Below are 22281 nucleotides of genomic sequence, written 5' to 3' on the forward strand. Positions count from 1 at the left end.
TATGTATGTCAGTTTCATTTTGTGCAGCTCCAGTAACTTGGACTGCACTCCCAGTTAAGGAGTGTGTTACAGTCAGGCTGTCTTCACAACACAACTTGTACAAAACAAATAATAACAAAGCAAAATGTGCGAGTCCTGAGGCCCTATAGAAAAAAAAAAAAACTTTACAAAACATATAGAAAAACTTGCATGCATGAGTAAAATAAAACTGTACAAGTGGATACTATAGAATTAAGAATAAGAGGAGCTGTTTGCAAGGTGGTTTATTGTCTCAGGTACAGTATTAAAGAAGCCATTTTGCTCACTGGGCTGCAGATGTGAGCTTATATTGAATAAAGGTGTATTATTAATGCCCTGGAGGGCATCCAGGCAGATGTGTTATGAAAAGAAAATCTTCACAGTTTCAGTGTAGTGACAGGATGTTGTACCAATAAAAAGAAGGACCAGTGACCGTTAATGAGAGCTGAGTAAAATTGTTTCACTTTCACTCTGTGCAGTTTTCCCCTGAAAAACGTTCCAGTCTTAGACAAAACGAAACTTACTTCTTTTTCTGTTCCATTGTATACTGCTTTTGGTTTTGCTCTCATCTCTTATTGTCAAGTATAATAGCTTGTGTCTGTACTTAATTTCTTTCACACATTTCCATCTTTTACAGCCTGAGGAGCCTGCTGCCATTGTCTGTAGCCTACCTTGTGTATATTATTTTAGGAAATTACTCTTTGGAAGCTCAGGAGCTAAAGACTACTGAAAGCAAACTGACCTTTGCAGTGCCAAAACCACAAAAAAAGAGCATGTTTCATTTGTAAAACACCAAGCACTCTCTACGAGGAGACACAGATATATTGGATTATTTTGACATTGGCTTTGGTTGCCAGCAGACTTCATCCTCCTGTTAAACTGGGGGAGGCAGACCAGTAGAAGGACATCACCTCAGATGTGTCAAGTTTATAGATTTTCAATGTGCAGCCAACAAACACTGTAAAAAAAATAATCAACATCAACATGTATTTCCTGACAACCTTAGATAAACATTCAGTGACATTCTGTTGAACAATGTCTTGTTGTGGATATTCCCACATGTTGTCTTGTTGCCCAGAGATTATACTATGAAAACAATAATATCTTCACTGCAAAGCAAGTCTGTACACCTGTTACTGCAAAACGGCATGCGTTTGTGGTCAAATCGGGCTTGTCATATGATGGGTTGGTTCCTGAAAAAGGGGGAGAAAAAACAAGTTTGCACTTGAGCTGCCTTAAACAAACTGTTACTGATGAAAGGTCCGAGTTCTTGTTGAGCTTTACCTGCACACTGTGCTGTAAATCACACTGTCGTCACCAGTATGGGAAACCATCTGCTGCTCCCTGCAGGTGATACAGTTTTGTACAACACTGAGCCTCTAATGTGACAGAAATTATTTAAAAATTAACAGTTTAAAAAATATATATCTCACATGTTTGGCTTCCTCTTGGTATCAAAGTCAACAGTTGTGTAGATGACTTCTGCTGTTGTTTCCTCATACGGATTTCCCTCTTGTGACTGGTTATTGTCAAAAACAGGCAAGTTGACATAATTGGCATTCTGAATATAACCACACGTGATGAATTAGTGCAGAACATTGTGCTTCTAATATGTTAAATTTTTCCTTTACATTTCTTCTCTATAGCATGCTCCTTGTTAACCCACAACAAAAACAATCTGTCATCTCTTATCTGATGCACTTGGTGGATTCAGAGAATTGGGACGCGCGCCTAACTCGCTTCTATTAACCCACAGGTTTGCAGACAAGCTCATTGCAACTAACCACTTAACTTGTAATACCCTGCATTCAGTTCACATACAAAATCAGAAACACATTAGAACTGTAAAAACCTCCAATAGTCAATATAATGATAGGGTCACCTGTATGTCTTCATCACAGTCTGGCTCTGGTGCACTTGTCCTTTTAATGTTGAGTCTGAAACACATGAACAGACTTTGGTACATCACCACATGATTGCTGTATATGAGATATATAAATAGTGAATACAGCTTACCTTGTGACAGCAATCACAGTGGTCACAATCAGAAGCACAGCAACAGTGGCAATGAGAATCACATCTCTGGTAAATGTTGGCCAAAATTCTGTTTAACAAGGGCAGGGAGAGCGAGAGCACAAAAATGAAGTCAAATCTAAGTCAGAATATGTGACACAATCAGGGGTGGATTGGTAATCTGGCCGACAAACCTTTGGGGCTGGTGTAAAGTGAATTATTTATTTAGATAACTGTTTTTTAGTAGTGCGAGCACAGGCACCTGAAGGAGTAAAGGAGAGCCGCGGCCACTGCCAGGCAGAGGAGGAGGCGTGTGTTAGCAAAACAGGGGTACAGAGTCCCAGTGACAGGACCGAGGGAGAGAGAGAGCAGGAGGAGAGTGGAGGTGAAGCGGTAAGCATGGAGTAGCTCAACCTGTAGGGAGGGAAGGTCATAGGTGTCATTGACACTGGGGATATGTACCCACCACTTTTTGAAAGTATTTGTTATAATGTTCTGCAAAATAGCTTGCACCAAGAAATGTTAATTAAAAATTAAAATGCTCTGTGAAAGTTTTATTTGCACAATAAGCCAATGCGTTTTAAATATAGAAGAAACATCTGTGTTAAAAAAAAAAGATTTCTGCATTATATTATACTTTTATATTCTGATATTATTTGTCACCTGCCACCTGAATTTTGTGCTTCCCGTTATATCAATAGACATTTACACTATAAATTGGTGCAGAAAATGTCCCCAGAATGCAGGAAATTAAGTGTTTAATGCTCAAAATCCATTTGATCAATAAATATTTTTTCTAAATAGTAGACCTATTAAAATATATACTTGTCTTGTTCATATGATGCCAATCTTGTGCAATGTCACCTCTCGTGGGCTACGTGTTTCGTCACACCCCTAATCTGAGCCCCTAAATGGAAGGATGGTGTATGGTGAGAGGTGTTGGACCGATTTTGGTGGGCCGCCTGGGCCAAAAATGCCAGGGTCGATTTTTTGTCTCAGTCCAGCCCTGGACACAATGTAAGCAATTTTTTCAAAAGTAATTGTTTCAATTAAACTTTTCTGATCATTAAACAACAAAAGCTATGATCATGATTTAATCAGAGACAGACAGTAAAGTGCTAGTAATATGAGAATGTAAATCAACTTACCCTTTATCTTTAGAGTGACAATGGAGGAGTTTTGGCTTCCATGTTTGTTGGAGACGCTGCATAAATACTGGCCATCATCACCAGGGATGAACACAGGCTGGCGTCCAACAGCCATAATATCATCATTATCTATTTTAAACCAAGTATAATTCTCCACTGGGGGGTTTGCACGGCTGCTGCAGATCAGGGTGATGTTACTGCCAGCGTCCACCTCCATCGATGGTCTGACAGACACTGACGTGTTTTTTGGGCCATCTGAAAAAAACCCAGAAGCTGTTAACTGTCAGAAATCATGTGGAAAACTCTCTAATCAATTATTTTGGCATTTGAGTGTCTGCGTTGTGCAAATCAAGAGGGTCATTTACAAAGGATCACTGCATTCAGATACACCTTACTGTAGATTTCGTTTTCATTATATAAATCATAGCTTTCATGTATTTCTCATTCTGTAAAGTGTTCAACTTGTGTCCTGTACTCACATTCAACATCAACATTTATGACTGCTGAAGTTGCTCCAGAGTGTGTCTTTAGAGAACAAGTGTAGTTTCCGGAGTTTGTGGTAGACATGTTGCTTAAATAAAGTACAGGGCCTTCGTTTGTGAGTTCTCCGTTCTTAAACCAGGTGAAAGCAGATGAAAGGTTACCGCCATCACAGCTGTTTGTGCAGGTCAGATTCACATTGGCACCTTCCTTCGTTGTTCCAGACACCAAAACATCCAAATCTAGAAGAGCAAAGTTTCAGTTTCAAACTTCACCAATTGAAGTTTTGATCAGAACTTATGTTCGTATATGAAAAGAAAACTTACCAACAACCTTCAATATTGAGCCAGCTCTACCAGTCCATTTTCCCTCCGGAGAGTTAGTTATAAATCTGAAGGTATACTTTCCTCTATCATCATGCTCCACTTGGTATATTTTCAAAGAACAATTGTGTACTTTGTTGCCAATATACTGAAATCTTGAAGAGTTATCAATCGCCTTGCTATCAAATATGAAAGGACCGACATAGATATTATACCTTTCATGACCCCATAAGACACTTTGCACTATCTGCTTGTCAGGATAGTAAAATGAACAAGGAATGACGACAGACGAGCCTTTCAATGCACAGATATGTTGCTGTAGATATTCCACTTTCCACGGACTGCAGAGAGCACCTGAAACAAATGTTGATGCATATATTATTTCATCCTTTTAATGTTACCTTAAATGATATTTAAATGATGTACTTACCAGACAAACACAATAGCATCAGTGTCCATGTCAGGGTCCTGTGTTCAACATACATGTTGAAACTCTTTCCAGTTATAGCGTTATAGCCAAGTAATCATAAGGCTGCTATTTGATCTAAAAGCTTTTGAAAAGATCTCTGCAGGCTAGTTTGATTGTTTTCTACTCAAAACACAGAATTAGCGTGTCTTATGTCTTCTCCCTCTACTAAGCAAAGCTTCCTGTAATGTAAAGTTTTGGATCGCTCTCAGACTGAAATCAGGTCACACCACAGACTGCACAGGTTATATTTGAACCTTAGCGGTATAATGAAACCAGTCCCTGCAGGTGCTAATGATGTTGCCTTCTTGTTGGCAAAATGGAAAAGAACAGTCACAGGTACTGTAAAATTTTCTTCCCCCAACACAATTAGACAATACTAACCAAGTGTTACTGTACTATATGGAGCAATGACTGCACTCAATTGTTTGAACAATGTTTATCCTATTTAGGTTTATTTCATTTTCCATGTTTAACTTTGGTAACTTGGCGCTTAAATGCAAACTGGTAATCGTCATACAACATGTGATCTATTGCTGAACATACACATTTTATTTTCTGTACCAGTAGGAAAAAAAACCCATCAGCTATTAAAAGGGATCTATACTGGTTTTAAACAACAAAGTTTGTTCACAGGTCTTGGGGAGAAACTATTGCAAAAAAAAAGTTGTAGAAAGCCTCTTGTGGCTCTAGAGGGAGCCGAGCAAAGTCGGATAAATTGCATCAAGTGATGTCACTTGAGTCAGAATCAGTTGGGGCTGAAGACTACAAGTCTGAAAATTAAATAAATCTAGGGCTATGGGGATAGAAGTGAGCTCATCAGCCCTCTCTAGCCCGCTCCTCAACTCTGTCTGAGGTTAGCAGCAACTGTCGGACGTCGAGTTGCATCATAGGTAATGTAGACACCAGGTTTTCAATAAAAAACAAAAATATCAACTGACCATAGTGAGTCAGACTGTGTAATAAACATTCAGTGCTAAATTGGTGCAGTTATTATTTAATTCCCTAAAGGTAGATTACTACAAACGCGCCAGTCGACCATTCTCTTGGTACATTTTGTTGAAAAACAGTTTTAAGCATTGCGCAGTTTTTGCAGTGAAGACTTGTGTGCATTTTATTTCTTTCACGCGTTTCCAGTTTTTACAGCCTGTTTGAACTGTTGCAGTTGTCAGTAGCATAGGTTTACAGTTGGGAATATGATTTAGACAACTCTGAGAGGCTCAGACTACAGAAAGCAACTCAACTTTCTCAGTGCCAAAACCATAAAATCTGAGTGTTTGTCATCTGAAAAACACTGAGCACCAGAAAGCAACAGCCAGTGGGTGTTGACCCAAAGCCAAGGAAAGAAATACAATAATGTGCATTAAAAAAACAATTAGTTTTTCTCTTTGATGAATCCTTGAGACATATTTGACCACTGACATCGATTTTGGTTTCCAGCAGACATCACCCTCTTGTAACGCTGAGTGTCAGTAGGTTCTCAGACTCAGTCGTTCCTTGAATGAAAGTTTTTGCACTTACATTGTTTTATGCAAATGTTCATTAAATGTGTCAGTGTTTCCTGAGCTTTACACACACACTGTGCTGTAAATTATATCTTCATCATTAGGGGAGTCCACGTGCTGCTCCCTGTGGGTGACACAGTCAGTCAGTACCTCAGTCATGTGCCTAGTAAATACAACAAATGTAAAACAAAAAATAAATATAGATGGATAACAATCGTAAAAACATCTCACATGTTTGACTTTTCGTTGCTGAAGTATATGTTTGCATAGATTAGTTCTGTTGCTCCTCCCTGACATTCTTGTCCCCCCTGTGATTGGTTATCACAGATGAGCCAGTTGACATAGTCTGTATTCTGGGTACAGTCAAAGAAATAACACAAGGTTAATTAGTGTAGAACGATGTCCCACTTTTATCCACACATCAAAAACAAAGTCTGTGCGCTCTTATCTGATGCACATCATCATACCTTACATTTGGCACTTAGGATGTGGGTTCAACTTGCCTTTAACCTGCTTAACTCAGTTGCAAACAACATCTGTGCAATTGGCAGCCCTAATTCTAATACTAGAGCGCACTGTATATCATGCATGCCTTGTAGGGCTGGGCGATAAAACGGTAACAATAATTATTGTGATATAATTTTCCTTTAAAAAATACAACAAATGAATGTGTAATTTAATTCATTTGAATCACAAACGAACCAAGACTTTCTATTAAGATATTTATTTTGTTGAGGAAAAAAAAGAACAATTTTATCATTATAATAGTTTTGAATGTTCTTCAGATTTGTGAAGTAATCCACTGTTTGGCAAGTGTTTGTCATGTTCTGACCATGAAGAATAGTTTAAAAACTGGTTTCGTCAACTTTCACTCAGGAACATCTGCCTATAAATTTGAAAGGAATAATGATTTGACATTTATCTTGGTAATTTTCAATATTGACTGTTATTACATAAAGCCATGAAAAAACGTCAGACTGCAATAGAACATGGAAGAGTGAGCTAAACTGTCAGTAATAACAGAACCACCTGTATGTCTTCCTTGCAGTCTGTTCTTGGTTCCCATGTTCTTTTTTTGTTGAGTCTGAAAAAGATAAACAGAATCGTGATCATGGCTATTAAATATAATGAAGGACCTCATTAGCAATCTGTCATACTTCTGCCGCTTCAAGTCATAGTGTCCTTTGCCGACAGGACTTACATGATATCAGTAGGCTACGACAAGGACTTCACCTGAACATAACTTACTTCATTTAGTATGCATGTCTGTATTTGTTTGCCTGGGAGTGCACATGCACTTCCCAGCTGTTCAGTGTCAAAGGAGGAAATCTACTACTTAAAACAGGCATAACTTTCTCAAGGCACAACCATTTATTTTTGCATGTTTGTGGGAAGATGTATGTATGTGCTCAGTTAAAGTGATGGCCTTTTGGCAGACAGCCATAGGTGGCTTTTATGTTAATGTTTCTCAGGGTTTCAATACATGGCAGAACATGTATGAGCTGCATGCTGTTGCCAGTGAGCTTAAAAAGTTCTGATAGCTAAAAGAAGAGTGCAGGTGCAGCCTTCACATTTATCCAAGGCATTCAGATCAGACTTGGGCAGTTTAAAGTGATACGAAAAAGGTTACAGGGTCCAATCGAGTAACATTGCTGTAGTGACTTTTACGTAACAGTGACCAACAGGGTGCTCATTCAGACATGAGACCAAAATGTTACATTGTGGTCAGCTTACCTTCTGACGGCGATAACAGTGGTCCCAATCAGAAGCACGGCAACAGTAGGAAAGAGAAGTACATCTCTGGTAAATGTTGCCCAATATTCTGTGAAACAAAGGTAGTGTGTTTAAATCAGTTGTTTGTTTTTTTACACATTCTGCAGTGGGGTCTGTGGGATCCCAAACAATGATACAATAAAGTCAACGTCAACAAAAGGGTTCACCTTTTAGGATCCGTATAAATAATACAAACTACAATCATCATGATTTAATCACTCGCTAAACAACACAAAGACACTAAACCACCATCAAAGTCAACCATATTAACCTACATACCTTTCATCTTTAAAGTGACAACAGAGGAGTTTTGACTTCCATATCTGTTGGTGGTGCTGCATAAATACTGGCTGCCATCATCTGAACAACACAGGCTGGCGTCCAACAGCAATAACATCATCATCATCTATTTTAAACCAAGTATAATTCTCCACTGGGGGGTTTGCACGGCTGCTGCAGATCAGGGTGATGTTGCTGCCGGCGTTCACCTCCATCGATGGTTTGACAGACACTGACGTGTTCTTTGGGCCATCTGAAAAAAACCCAGAAGCTGTTAACTGTCAGAAATCATGCAGCAAACTCTCTAATCAATTATTTTGGCATTTGAGTGTCCCACCGTACTGTAGATTTCCTTTTCATTATCTAAATCATAGTTTTCATGTATTTCTCATTCTGTAAAGTGTTCAACTTGTGTCCTGTACTCACATTCAACATCGATATTTAGGACTGCTGAAGTTGTTCCTGGGTGTGTCTTTAGAGAACAAGTGTAGGTCCTTCATTTGCGGGTTCCCTGTTCTTAAACCAGGTGAAAGCAGATGAAAGGTTACCGGTATCGCAGCCGTTTGTGCAGGTCAGATTCATAGAGTCTCCTTCTTCGTTGTTCCGTTAGGTTTTGTCACCATAACTTTCAAATCTAGAAGAGCAAAGTACTGCTTCAGTTTCAAACTTCGGGGGGCTGCAAGTCAAGGTTATCTAAAAACAAAGAAAACAACTTACCAACAACCTTTAAATTTGGGCTAACATTACCAGGCCGTCTTTCTTGGTGGTAAATCTGAGTGTGTATTTTCCTGCATCATTATGCTTCACTTGGTCTATTTTAAGATAACAATTGTGATGTTTATCACCAATATACTGAAATCGTGCAGTGACTTTTCTTAAATAGCTGTCAAAAAATGAAACAACCTCTTTACTATCAGGTTGTCAGGATGGTAAAATGAACAAGGAATGACAACGGACGAGCCTTTGACCGCACAGATACGTTGCTGTTGATATTCCACATTCGGCGTATTGCAGAGAAGACCTGAAAGAGATAGATTCACTTATACACCTCAGGAATTTTATCATTTGGTTAAAACATTAAATGAGATGTAAGTGTTGTACTTACCAGCCACAAACAGTGGCATGAGTGTCATTGTCAAGTTTCTGTGTTCTATGCACATGTTTCCAGTTACATTCAAATCATCAAGTTTGCAATTGATGTGTAAGACTGCAGGAAATGTTGATGTTCTATAATATAGTGAGTGGGTTTTAGCTTTATCTGCTTCTTAACGCCCTAACAAAGTTCACAGCCTGTGAAATTTAGGTCACATATACCACAGTCAGTTCGCCGCTTCAGTTCAGAGAAACATGAAACCGGCCCCTCTATGAAGAAAACCTGTGTCCTGTGCACATGTCTGGTACTTTGTTGTGGTCAAAGCGCAGTCAGATCAGAGTTGGCACTCTTAGACTTTATGGTTTTCATTAAATTTGATGAGACAATGTACCGACCAACTGTCACCATGTGTGCCATTTGGTACTTTTAATAGTTGGTCACAAGAAAAGAATAGTTTAACTTGTGAACGTTCTCTTGGCCTGCACGCTCTTCAATGCGCCAAACACTGACATAGCCTATACATATATTAAAAAAAAACAAAAAAAAAACAAAGAGCTGATGCAATCACTGTAAAATGAAACCTAGGAGCTTGTTTTTTTTATGTCACTTGCGGCTCAACAACACTTCAACATGCCTGTGATTCGAGTCTGAATGAGTCACCTGTGTACACATTTTGGGAGTACTTGTACATGTTTGGGTACTGTCACACTGCCAATATTTATTGTAGGCTATAAATCTCTATGAATGAAGAATTATTTCATTTAAAGGCAATAGTATCAGTTACCCTAAATTCACTAGGCATTAAGACTTATTAGACTTTCATTGGAATATTTCCGAACTTTTTTTAGAAAAAAAAAAAAGATTTCATGACAGAATTGATGCCTTTATGTGGAACATTTTATGATAAACGATGATAGACACATTTCGGGCAAAGCTCGCCAGGAGGAGTTGATTATTCTGGAGGTGTGTGAATGGCCCACTCCAGGGCAGTTTTCCTTGACGAAATTGGGGGACGGTCAATAAGTCCATATAAAGTAGACTCTCACAGCGAGGATACAAGCAGCGAGCGGTGACAACGAGGACCAGTAAGACGTGCTAGACATGGAGATGCTCGCTAAACTCGTGTTCCCCATCGTGATAATCTCCGTGCTGGTCGCTTGCAGTCCGGCGGAGGCATGGTACAAGCAGGTGGCCGGTCCAAGTTACTACTCGGTGGGCAGGGCGTCCGGCTTGCTGTCCGGTATCCGGAGGTCACCATACGTCAGAAGAGCAGAGCCGGACCCGTCAGACAACGGGGAGTCTGCGACCAACAGCGTGTTTGAAGTAACTCCGCAAAATTCCATCCTGAAGACAATGGTCAGTGCTCATCGATTTGATCAAGGCATTATGGGTGGATAGGATTGCAATTAGGCTAGGTATGGAGACTTGTAGTTCGCGCACAAGCGCTTTTTGATCCATGTTTAAAGTCTGTTTTAACTTTTTTAGCATTTTTTTTCAGCTATTGGTTTCCTTTAACTAACAGTCTGAAAACAACTCCCCCCATCATCGCATTCAGTAGTTTAGAATGAGCTCCGGCTATAGTTTGTTGTAGCTCTTAGCGCATTAAGACTAAACACGTTGCTTAAGGCTTATGGTGACTTCAGTCAGGACAGAACTGTCCAGTCAGCACCAACGATTCACTGCACAAAATTGTAAAGAAACCAGGATTTATAACAACGATGGTCTTGGGATTTACACTGTACAAAGATTTATCAGATCCTTTACCCACAACAATATAATTCCACTTAGTTACAAGTAAAAGTCTAACATTCATGACCATTGTGAAATTAGATGATTTAGCTTAGTACTATATTCATGGAGAATTACTGATAGATATAAGTTACGCATTTTTCTGTATCTGCTGGAGATCGTGCTAATTTTAACTACTCCACATAATTTCTGGGTAGGTTACATAATAATGCATCACACCTTATACATTCTTTATATTGTGTATATAAAATCTTAACCCACCAAGTTACTAGCAAGTACAACTTTCATTAATCTAGTGAAGTACAAAGTGCAGTATTCCCTCTGAAACGAAGTGGAGAATAAAGTAGCATAAAATGGAAACATTGATGTATACTAGAAAGTTGTGCTATTGCGTGTAATGCATTTTCCTATTGAATTTGCTGTTATGACATGACAGGGGACAGGGACCTATTGGGGTGATGTCCATACAAATTCAGTTGTAAAATTCTCTGCAGGAATATTTGCTGGGATTACAAACTAATGTAGGTTAATGGCATTATTTTTCTGTTTCTCTCCCACCAACAGCCTGTTTGTATCAAAGACATTACACCAAACCTGCAGAGCTGTCAACTGGTCCAGGAACTCAAAGGTTCATTTAAGTGCAAAGCAGAAGTCTTCCTCTCTCTGGACTTCTCAGACTGTGCAAGAGACTGAGCTGTATACCCGGCAGCTGGGCTGGATAATAAAGCCTACTTCTTGAAGGCCTGACTCTAAAATAAAAATAAAACTGTTCATTTCTCTAACTTCATGTTTAACATTGGTGTTGCACTAGATGGTAGACCTGCTATTTTTAGTTTACCATTTCACCAATTTATTTATTGATTTTATGATACATGTATTAATTTTAATCTGTAAATGTATCAAGTACATATTTGATCTGAGTTTTCATTAATAAATGAATCATATTGCAGCCCCTTGTTGAAATTACTGAATGCAAAACACATTACAGTGTAATGATTTTTCTTCTCATCTACACCGATAGCAAAGAATCCAGCAAGTGATTTAGTTAAGATAAATGTCAAACACATAACTGAACAATCAAACTGGTAATTAATTCAGTTGTTGGCGATTTAGAAGCATTAAATGTGTCAAGAGAAGATTTAAACCATGAAAACACTGACTAAAATGGGTGCATTTTTCAAAGTTATAACAAATACATAAACATTTTATTTAAAATATTTTAAAATAAATTGGGGAAAGTGCAGTTTAAAGAACTTTATTATTATATTAAGCTGCATAAATAAGTTTAAAAAAAAGTTTAAAATGACTGCACTGAGTAACTAAAAACTACTAAACAGCCTTGCTGAGACTTTTACAGCAACTGGACAGCTATTAGGTTCTCCTTGATAGTCTGCTCTATGACCATGTGGAAGACCACCTGTATGTTACTGGTGTCTATGGCAGAGGTGAAGTGGTGGTACACGGGTTTGTCAGGACTGCTGTTACATGATGAGAACATGGCAGCGATGTGCTGGGCTGCAGCATCCACATCACCATCTGCTCCTGGATGGGGATGAAAAATGATAAATACATCTCTTACTGAGATCAGTAATGTGAGGAGTTGGTTTCAATACTGCCGAAACTACATTGTCGGTCTAGTTCATTAAGTATTGATAAAACGAAACACTGGCTTCCAGTGAGAATCTGGACTGTAAGTTTTCCATCTCAATACCCCAATAAAAACATGACCGTTTGCTTCTCAGTTGCTGTGAATGAGTCTGAAATATGTGTGACCATGATCTACCCAGAATGAATGATATGTAGCAACAGAGGACTGTGTGTGAATACTTTGACAACATCAGGCCAGAAGGAATTCTGATTACCCAATGGACAGCAGGGATGCAGTCAAGACACCATCCAGCAAAACAATAAAGAGACATACATACAAACAATTCCATTCCATATAAGATTTTAAATAAATCATGTCAACTCTGGAGTAGTAAGAGTTGAGCAAGAACTGGAGTATCCCATGTCAGCAGTATATACTTCAGTTTCATCTTCACCAATGTCAGTTTCTCAACATTGGGGTAGTTGCAATGTAAATGGGAGATTCCCAGGACCGATATTGTATTTGTTTTGTTTTTATTAAAGATTAACAAAATAGGTTTAACATCCATCATGTGTTTATATTCAGATTCACAGGGAAATTCATCATACCAAAAAATATAAGGCAGTCATCTCCTACATACCTTTATAACCAGAAAGGTAAAATCTCAAGTGTCTGCCAGAGAGTAGGATCTTCTCCCGGAAAAGGTCAGTTTTGTTCATAAGCAGAATCTGCGAGAGAGAGAGATGAAAAAAAATAATAGCGATCCTTTTCAAATAACCCTCCAGTTGATACCTTTCAGTGCAGTTCCTCACAACATGTCTCATGGGTTTAAAATGTACCACATTCACAACACCTAGTACCAAGTATCTGTAATAAATAAAATAACTCTGGATGGGGATTACACACACACACACACACACACGTACGTGCTACTGACCAACAACTTAGTCATCCATGCTGATGTAAATATCCCCACAAACTCACAAGATGAAATAAATTAAAGTAATTACACAGAGTGTAAAACCGTGCTCGCAGCCAACTTACTAAGACAGAAATTACCTGCCTTAAATCTCAATTAGACTTTTTAAGCCAATTATGTATGTCACACACAGTCAACACCAGTTTGTGTCATTTCTGCTTGGCATGAATGATTACCAAGAGTCACTCAGTGCTTTAGTCACCTCAATACATTTAGATGAGCTTTAAAAACAGACAGTGTGTGCATAAGACACAGGCAGAGGTCATCAAAACAAAACTCCAAATTGATACTATATTGTATTTTAAGCACATTCATCAAAAATAAACTTACCAGCGAGGTGCTCCTAAAGACTGTGTTGGTGCAAATGGATGTAAAAAGTTCAAGACTTTCCTGCAGACGATTCTAACGAGGGGACAAACGGAAAAGTAGAGATAGATGTAGTTTGCAATTAAAGACATCAAAATCTCAGTGTCCATTATGCCGAGAAAAGACATTACATTTCATTTGTGATTACAATCAATTACACTTTTTCATAACATACCCCAGAAGAGCTCTCCATCAGTGTCCTATCATAGCTGCTGAGGGCCACAACAAACAATACAGCCTGAGTACAGTCAAAGCAGCTGAGCCACTTCCTCCTCTCACTACGCTGGCCGACATCATACAGTCTGTCAACAAATAAGCAAAACAAAATCCATTTATGCTTTATTCACCCAGGGAGTCTTCTGCTCTTCCACTGGATAGCCCATACCCTGCAGAGACTGGTCACAGGAATAAATAGTTGTAGAAAAGGAATAAAGTTGTTTAAGTAAAAATATTACATGCAAGTTAAATCTAAATATATTCCCTTAAATTGATGCCACTAGTCTTTTGAAAGGCCTCACTAATCTACACCAGTAAAGATTTTTTTTTTTTTTTTAAATTATCTTATTATCATCATCAGGCAGTATCTGTTATATTAGGGAATAGCATTACATTCAAACCCATTTCAAATATTGGGGCAATCCATTTCAAAATCCGATCTGGCACTAAGTGAAGCTGAGGGTCTTGGTGACACAGGTAATGAGTTCCCACTTGGACGGACAGTCTCCAGGTGCATGATTGCGGTACTCATGTCAGACGTAATGAAGCGTTTATCCCCTGGGTCAAGAGTCAGCTTTAAACAAGCTGGTGGACGATACGCATTAACTGTGGCATCTGACAGCTGGAGCTTCAACGCTGCAGGAGCGAAAATCATCACTCAAGGCTTTTATGGGTTTTTTTTTTCCAGGTTTAGTGGCAGAGCAAGATCAGACCTGAAAACTGGTATAACTCACAAGACCTGAGGAAATAATGGTATTTAGCAGAATCAGCCCAAGAGATCTGACTGAAGCAGTTTCAGCCATGCTTAGCTACAGTTTTGCAAGTTTTCAAGAAAATATAAAATTTTTATTTATTATTATTAAAAAGTTTTTAGTAAGCAAGATAACCTGAATAATCAAACATACTATTACTACTATTTACATGGTCTTCCAAGTTTGGCTGGTTTATTATTCTGTGCCATCAGTATGGAAACCATCCTTGAATACCTTGAACCACCTCCATACTTTGACTACAATTCTAAAACATTATACCTTTGCAGATCACCATGCATCAGTTTCATCTTGAGATTGAAGAAAATGTTACCGTGTATTGCAAGGATTTCTAAATGTCACAGCTACAATATTATGTTTTGTTGCATGTAAATTGTCAGATTCAGAACATTTCATAAAGTGAGGCAGGGTGACTAACATTTCTAACCTTGAAGCTACAGCATATGCAATATTCACAAAGTCCTGGTCTGTATAGATTCTATTCCTCACAGTGACCCATACAGCGAATGCTGTCAGATGGTTTATTACTCTGAAAACAAATGTTTAAAGGGAAGAGGAGGGTGGGGTTTCAATATTTCATTGCTTTGCTTCCTCAACATTTATATTATTCTTGGAATAACCAGACGTGGTGAAGCCATCAATATTTCACGACAGAGTCATGCCCAGTCAGCCTCCCTCAGCTTTCATCAGGGACCCTTCAAGAGTTGGTGGTGAGCCTCCAGAGGCTCAACAAGCTGCTTTCCTGGACAGCAGCACGTTAGTGTTTTTATGTCAGTGAACAGTAACTCTGAAGGAGAAAAAAAAATAAATAAAAAATCCACATCCCAAACTCTTAAATGGACCGTGAAATGTTTTTTTGTTTAACCCAAATTTGATATCATAGTCGCCATTTTTAAGTTATTTATTTATGGTTGATCAATTCCATGCTCTCTCCCTCTTACGCTATGAACTGTCCAACAAAAAGGAGACAAAAATGCAGAATTACCATAAAAAAAGAAAAGAAACTACACCTTTTAAAGAACTTCAAAGCCTTCTTATTTACATGCTTCCGTTACCAAGCAAGCTAATCACCAACACATCCAAATGTCACCACCGTGCTCATGACACGCCTGTGCATCTGCACACCCTGGTATAACACGTAACAGGAGCAAAATGGAAAAAAACCAAAAAAAAAAAAAAAAACACAACTTTAAAACTAGCAACACATTCCAGGGAATATCTGCTACACCACCAACAACTTCCTTTTATGCATCTACACACATTATACCGTTGTTTATGCATCTACAGGCACATACGGAGACACATTATGCACCATATAGCCTACAGTCTAGTAATGTTTTGTGTATGTGTGTAACTGCATGCTTCTGGTTTTAGTGTCCATCTCTAACTGCACATACTGCGGTGAGTGTCTATGCAGAGATGTCTCCTTGGTTGCATTAAATGTTGCTTTCAGGTTTAATATCTAGCTTAAAATGAAAAATGTCTTTAGAATTGGATTTTCAAGCGATTATGTATATTTAACAGTGCTATAACATCAAAAGCTTGACTGTTCATGCAAAGGTATAAGATGCAATGAGTACAGTTGTCCCTTGAAAGTAAAGGAAGATGAAATATTGTTTTAATATTAACCATGCATATTCAGGAATTCAATTGTCTCCATCATAAATGAAAAATGTGATTTCAGGGAGCTTTCAGTGAACCCTAATGTGAATGATTTAAGACTTCAGCTTTATGAAGTCAATACACAGCATTATGTTGGCACGGGTCTATGTCATGTGCAACCACTGCTGAATTGACACTGCTAGTTTTACCAAAGTCTTACCGAAAGATCATTTCATTTAGGTGAAACTGCGTCTCAACGATTCCACAAGTCCTCACTCTCACTCTCAGAACATCTGTCTCAGTGGGAACGTATTTGGGAGCGATGATTCGACTCATGTTCTCAAAGAAACTGGAGAGGGAATAGGAAGAGAATTAGAAACATCACTAACTGATGAGACTATAACATTTCCATAAGCAAAATTGTGATCAGATACACATCCTGTGTTTGTTTGCTAGCTCTAGTTCTTACCAATATCAGGCCAGGACACCTTTGGGCTTTTTAAAATGGAAGTTGTGACATGATGTTTTTAGGCTTTATGACACGGTTTAATGGAATTTGATCATTTTGAAATAGCGGTAAAACTTAACTTCTCACTGGCACGACCAAGCTTCCCTTTCCTTTGAGCAATTACTCAGCTAGTGTCTACAGTTATGGTCAGAAGTTCTTAGAATCACACAGAATGACAAAGTATTGGTTTTCACGAAGTTTGCTGCGTCCACATTTCATTATGGTCAAAGGCTTTTATTGACAATTACATTCAGTTTATGCAGGAGTCAATCGCAGTGTTGCAAGGAGGGACTTTGCAATTAATTGCAATTCATAACATTCTGAAGTATATGCAAATTGCCGTCATAAAAACTGAGGCAGCAGACTTTGAAAATTAAAATTTGTGTCGTTCTGAAAACTTGACCACAACTGTACACCCAGTTGCCAGAGCTAAAACTAATATAACAGCCTACCTCCATGAAGGGTATACTGTTCACTTGTTCAAACTGATTAAGGAGGTGTTGATTCAACGTTACGGTCATTTGGAGGCTGTAAGTTGGAATGACAAAGCATTTATACCTGCTGAGTTCAATTTGACAAATGTCCTCTCAACAGCAGTGACTTCAAGTCAATTAAGCAAGGGTTGATTAGAAAGGATTCCTAAAAATACAGGTTACATAGATATTTAACTTCCTGTAATGACAAATTTCGTTTAAGCAACATTAACCGCTCAGTTCATGCCAAAGCTAATGTCCGAGAAGTCGTTTTATACATTGGTGCCTTCAGGTCCAGGTGTAGTCAAGTGTGTCACGACTCAGTCTAATCCAATATTTCTGGAGGGAGAAATCAATGTGGGGTGAGTGAGAAAACTGAAAGAGTGCTAGCTGAGTTTTATATCATCCTCCAGCTCCCAACCTTATCGAGTTCCAATAATGAAGCTGTCACATGCTCATCTTTCTCAGTCTGGCCGGTTGGAGTACGTTTTCACTTGGCAGACCACCTCCCTGTTCCCTCAGAGATAAGGACTCCTACTCAGTCCATTTAAAAGATTAAACTTACTGAAAAGAAAAAAAGAAAAATCCAACTTCAAAAAGACTACACGCAACTGCCACAGGTCACAGTAGATAATTTTGTGTTTTGTAAGCGATGCAAATTCAAGTAGCGGCTTAATCACAAACACCAAAAGGCATCTTAATTTGAGCAATGCAGGTAGGTCATTCAATTAGCAGCGGATAGCTTTAAAGAGGTCTGACGATCACCAAGTTCTGAGTGTTATTTTCTGATACCTACTTAATGTGCCAATTTCCATCTTGTAATTTCCTATATTTCCCAGAATACTTCTTAAAAAAGAAAGCCCACTAAAAACTGAGCCTCACCTCTTGTGCTGCATTATAAACACTGAAGTTATTTAACATTAACTTCAGTGTTTATAATGCAGCACAAGAGGTGAGGCTCAGTTTTTAGTGGGCTTTCTTTCTTATTGTTTATACTCCGCTACATTTCAGAGTGGAATATTGTACTTTTATGTTATTTATCTGACAGCTAGCTCGCTCATTCATTATATATATATATATATATATACACACACAAAAAACAAAACAAACACTGTACTTGAGTACTACATGTTTTAAAAAATGCTTTAAAAAGTGGATAAAGGGGCAGGTAATTGTTTTGAGAATTGTACAAAGAATTGTAACATTTTGATAAATAAAATCACTTCATAGTTGGCATGAAACTAAACACCCAAAACAATAATGCCATTTAGAAAAATGTATTCCACCCCGCAGTGACCAACGATCCCCACTTGAGCTGATGATACAAACACAGACTCAACAAATTATATATGCAGAGTAGTGTGTTCAGATTTAATGACACTGTACAGGCTGCTTTTTTATTATTCAAAAAGGGCACAACAGCTAAAGGACAGCAACTGGAAAAAACAGTTCCGTCTACATAAATTTAAAATATCCCACACAGAGAGAGGTAGGGGTGTGTGTGTGTGTGTGTGTATACTGGCTGTATTCCAATAACTTCTGCATGGACATAATTTGCAGTGAGATGTATTGTGGGAAAATGCAGTTAAATAAAAAGCGTCAAGTTAAAGCTAATGCTACAGATTCAACCAATCCTCTACTGCAATTCCCCCCTAACTTGTAGCTTCATACATATAATGCTATTTGACTTCTTACTCATTAAAACAAGAAAACCCGACTCTTTCATGTCTGTTTCATCTCCTCCACCCTAATTCCCACCTTGCTGGATATCTGCAAACAGTGCTTTTTTTAATTTGGTGCCAATTAAGCCTCCCATTCCACAAATGTCACAGGAATCATTTCCTGAAGATGAGTTATTCTCAGCACTTGCTGTACTGTTGCTCTGTATTGATAAGATGTAACGACACCTTTCTTACTGGGCAATTTCCCTTGACATTTCCAGTCAGTTAGTCATAATTGGGGGCGGTGTTGTGCAGCATAGATCACTTAAGGTCACTGTACTCACTAGAGTGCCGAGTCATTCAGCCCGAACTCGTAACCTCTGGCCGCGACTGCTCTCACCCCTTGGTCAGCCCAAAGTGCACAGAAAGCATGAGCCACAAAAGGAAGCAGCTCCTGGTCGTCCCCCAAACACTGACTGCAGGACAGGATGGAGCGGGCGTGGATCTAAATGGTGCAATAGATCATCAGAACAGGGCACTTTACATTTCTATACAAAGTACAGGACAGTAAATGTGTGAATGTTTTCTCCTCCAAAAGGTAATGCACTGCAGACTGCCTGCAGGTACAAACAGATCAATACATCTTATGCCTTGCAAGATCAGAAGACTTATGACCACCAGTCTCTATCAATCATCTCTACCGACTACGTGTGTTGTATACAGATGAAAGACTGACATCTAGTGTGATAAAGAGGGGCTGCAATGAAAAGCGGGATTCCCGGATTAAAGCGATTTGATGAAACTGTCTCTCAACAGGACTCTTGATCACTGCTTATCACCTTGTTGTTCTTGTTAGCAAGGTTAATTCTCAGCATGCCCATTCCTTGTAGAACAAACTTCATAGAGGTCAGCAGGTTGTCTAGCACTGCGGGCTGAGGAGGGAATGACAGCAGACATTTTGTCATTTAAACTGATGCTGCTGTCTGTGATGCAGAAAGTTGTTTTTTGGCTCAAGCAGCTTTAATATTTCTGGGGTGACAATAAATGCTCCATTTGCTTCACAGCCGCCCCGGTACCTTGAAGCTGATGAGCTCCTGTTTGGAGAAGCCGTGACTGTGGATTATCTTCATCTGTTTGATCAGGGTGCTCTTTCCGCTTTCTGCTGCTCCTGAGAGCCAGAGAAATGTTTTCACTTCAAAATGTCAATACTTCAGTGACAAAAGGCACTTAGATTACTGTAGTTTAACTAACCAAGCATGAGGATTTTCACCACATTCATCTCAGTCCTGGAATGTTCACAAAGGTCGTGCTCTATTTTAGAGCTCTGGAGTTTAGCCTTTTTACCCTCCTCTGTGATTTCCTGGTGAAGGCACATTCCCATACAGATCTAAGGAAGAATTTAATGCTTTCAGAAGCTACCTGGATGCTTTGAGACTATAAATCGCTGATTGCAGAACATGATTGCTATATGGCATTTCATAAATGAGATGCATCACATTAAATGCTTTAGAATATAACACCAACTAAAAATGCATAGAAAGTCCTCAGACATAACAGTTTCCTAAGCACTAGGACTACAAGAAAGTAATATTAATGTTAGTTTTTTATACATTCTTAGTCTGAAGATATGAAACTATAACGTTATGCTTAAAAGAAGCCAATGGTCTATTTAGCTCCCATATTTGTAGGTTAATTAGCGTAATTCTATTAAATTGTGTGACAAATATCCATTAAATAACTTGTAAACAGCCAAAACTCAAAAGTAGTCCATTAAATTAAGAGAGAAGAAGAAACCCTTTGAATGTAAATATGTTTTTCCCATTTTTAATAATACTGACTGAGCATCATTAAGGATTAACCCATATCCATTTAGACTGAATGACACGAAATGTTGCACAGGCCTATTTGAAGCAAATTAAACAGTCTCATTTTGAAATGAGTTGAAAAATTCAATCCATGTACCTGCAGTGGGGCTGGCAGTATACCGAGACAGCAAAACATTGCTCTGCTTTTCGCTCTGCTTTTTGCTCTGCACGCAAGTGTCGCCAGTGTCGCCTGACTCACAGTCTAACAACTGCTAACAAAACGTGTTAGCAAAAAAAAAAACACAAAAAACCCCCCCACTGTGCTAATTAGCTTAATTGGTGGCACGTGCGCAGGGCTTGTCATTTAAACACGAACTGCCTTTCTAGCACGTTTGTTAAACAAAAACCACTGGGGAAAACGCCTTTATTTTGTTGAAGACATATTTAGCTATGATGTTTGAATATTTTATATGCCTAGCTTGATTAGGATAATGTTTAACATGTTTATGAGAATGATGTTTAAGGTGTTTATTGAAAGTTTTCTGGCTCAGCCTTATCACTCTCAGCATGTGGCCTTCACATCTTTGTAGGGAGACACAGACTTCAGAATTCACAAGAACACACACACACACCAGTCAAGAAGTGTTGGCTGAAGGGGAAGTTAGGGTGACCACCATGATCCTAAATTAATTAGACATACAAATGAGAGACATTGAGGTGGATTCTCACATAAAGTTGATAGCACCAGGGTCCGGGCTCCATAAGAGTAACCTAAGATGCACCTGTGTTCATGTCGATGTTAACTCTTTGTCTTATGCACACACTTTTTGCTAATGTGAAGATGATGTCACATTTCAGTCTATTTCTTTATAGATGTTTATGTCTTTAGAAGTGTTGAAGTGCTCCCGGGACCAGCTCGGATACACATGTATTTGCTGTTTTTGTTGATTTGCTTGAAACTGTCACTAAACTTGAGTTAATTTGAGCTTTACTGGAATCTGTGTCTCATTGAAAAGAAGGACAACAGTTCATCTAAGTCTACATAATAGTTAAACCCAAGAGTTTAAAGAGTGACAATGAGGGCCCGTTAGGCCTCTTGCTTGGTCTGAGGTTTATAATCTCCCACAGAACGTCATGTTCATAACATTAGCTGCTTGCAGTGGGGGAATGAAAATGAAAAGTAGCTTACATTTACTCAAGTACTATAACAGTTGAATGTTGTGATATTTCACTAGCATAATTCCATTTCCTGCTTGAAGACATAAAATATTGCTTGCAGGTATCCATATTAATGAGTCACTGATAAATAGAGATACACTGATTGTGGCCATTTTGCACAATTAGTATTTTTAGTTTTGATACTTATACTACTTATACTATATTTTAGCTGTATGTAATATCTTTAATACAGGACTGATTGATTCTTTATTGTGGTATTACTACTTTAGTATTTCATGATGAATGAA

At 38.5% G+C, this 22281-nt stretch overlaps 3 protein-coding genes across 8 annotated transcripts; 1 reads left to right on the forward strand and 2 right to left on the reverse strand.

Moving 5' to 3' along the window:
- Nucleotides 1-248: 248 nt before the first annotated feature.
- LOC119890089 (B-cell receptor CD22-like) lies at nt 249-9591 on the reverse strand. 5 transcript variants are annotated; one of them, XM_038701140.1, is made up of 17 exons: nt 9111-9591; nt 8909-9026; nt 8723-8817; nt 8432-8639; nt 8006-8258; nt 7688-7775; nt 6983-7037; nt 6185-6306; nt 4413-6077; nt 3986-4336; nt 3659-3901; nt 3180-3434; nt 2035-2122; nt 1901-1955; nt 1452-1579; nt 1303-1362; nt 249-1211 (listed from the first exon to the last, which is right to left on the reverse strand). In XM_038701140.1, exons 9-17 carry the CDS (start codon nt 4465-4467, stop codon nt 1193-1195), a joined length of 1254 nt encoding a protein of 417 aa, XP_038557068.1. In that variant the 5' UTR covers nt 4468-6077; nt 6185-6306; nt 6983-7037; nt 7688-7775; nt 8006-8258; nt 8432-8639; nt 8723-8817; nt 8909-9026; nt 9111-9591; the 3' UTR covers nt 249-1192. The 5 variants fall into 5 exon arrangements, with proteins under 5 accessions (XP_038557068.1, XP_038557076.1, XP_038557087.1 ...); XM_038701148.1 differs by having other exon boundaries at nt 249-976; nt 1149-1211; nt 8723-9026; XM_038701159.1 differs by having other exon boundaries at nt 1452-1537; nt 8723-9026.
- A 103-nt stretch (nt 9592-9694) lies between these two features.
- On the forward strand, nt 9695-11796 carry LOC119890134 (neuropeptide B-like). The gene is made up of 2 exons (XM_038701223.1): nt 9695-10454; nt 11412-11796. The coding sequence occupies exons 1-2, from the start codon at nt 10200-10202 to the stop codon at nt 11538-11540; spliced, it is 384 nt and encodes a 127-aa protein (XP_038557151.1). The 5' UTR covers nt 9695-10199; the 3' UTR covers nt 11541-11796.
- Nucleotides 11797-12086: 290 nt separating this feature from the next.
- On the reverse strand, nt 12087-21075 carry LOC119890125 (guanine nucleotide-binding protein G(o) subunit alpha-like). Of its 2 annotated transcripts, none has more exons than XM_038701200.1 (10): nt 20973-21075; nt 20262-20397; nt 20087-20178; nt 19850-19942; nt 19355-19515; nt 16589-16717; nt 13956-14082; nt 13745-13816; nt 13076-13163; nt 12087-12389 (listed from the first exon to the last, which is right to left on the reverse strand). In XM_038701200.1, exons 1-10 carry the CDS (start codon nt 21009-21011, stop codon nt 12199-12201), a joined length of 1128 nt encoding a protein of 375 aa, XP_038557128.1. In that variant the 5' UTR covers nt 21012-21075; the 3' UTR covers nt 12087-12198. The 2 variants fall into 2 exon arrangements, with proteins under 2 accessions (XP_038557128.1, XP_038557139.1); XM_038701211.1 differs by having other exon boundaries at nt 20262-20370; nt 20973-21063.
- Nucleotides 21076-22281: the final 1206 nt, after the last annotated feature.

The sequence above is a fragment of the Micropterus salmoides genome, unplaced genomic scaffold (genome assembly GCF_014851395.1).
Source record: "Micropterus salmoides isolate LMB-PRFRI ecotype aquatic unplaced genomic scaffold, ASM1485139v1 Ms_hic_scaffold_10, whole genome shotgun sequence".
In the NCBI taxonomy this organism is placed as follows: domain Eukaryota; kingdom Metazoa; phylum Chordata; class Actinopteri; order Centrarchiformes; family Centrarchidae; genus Micropterus; species Micropterus salmoides.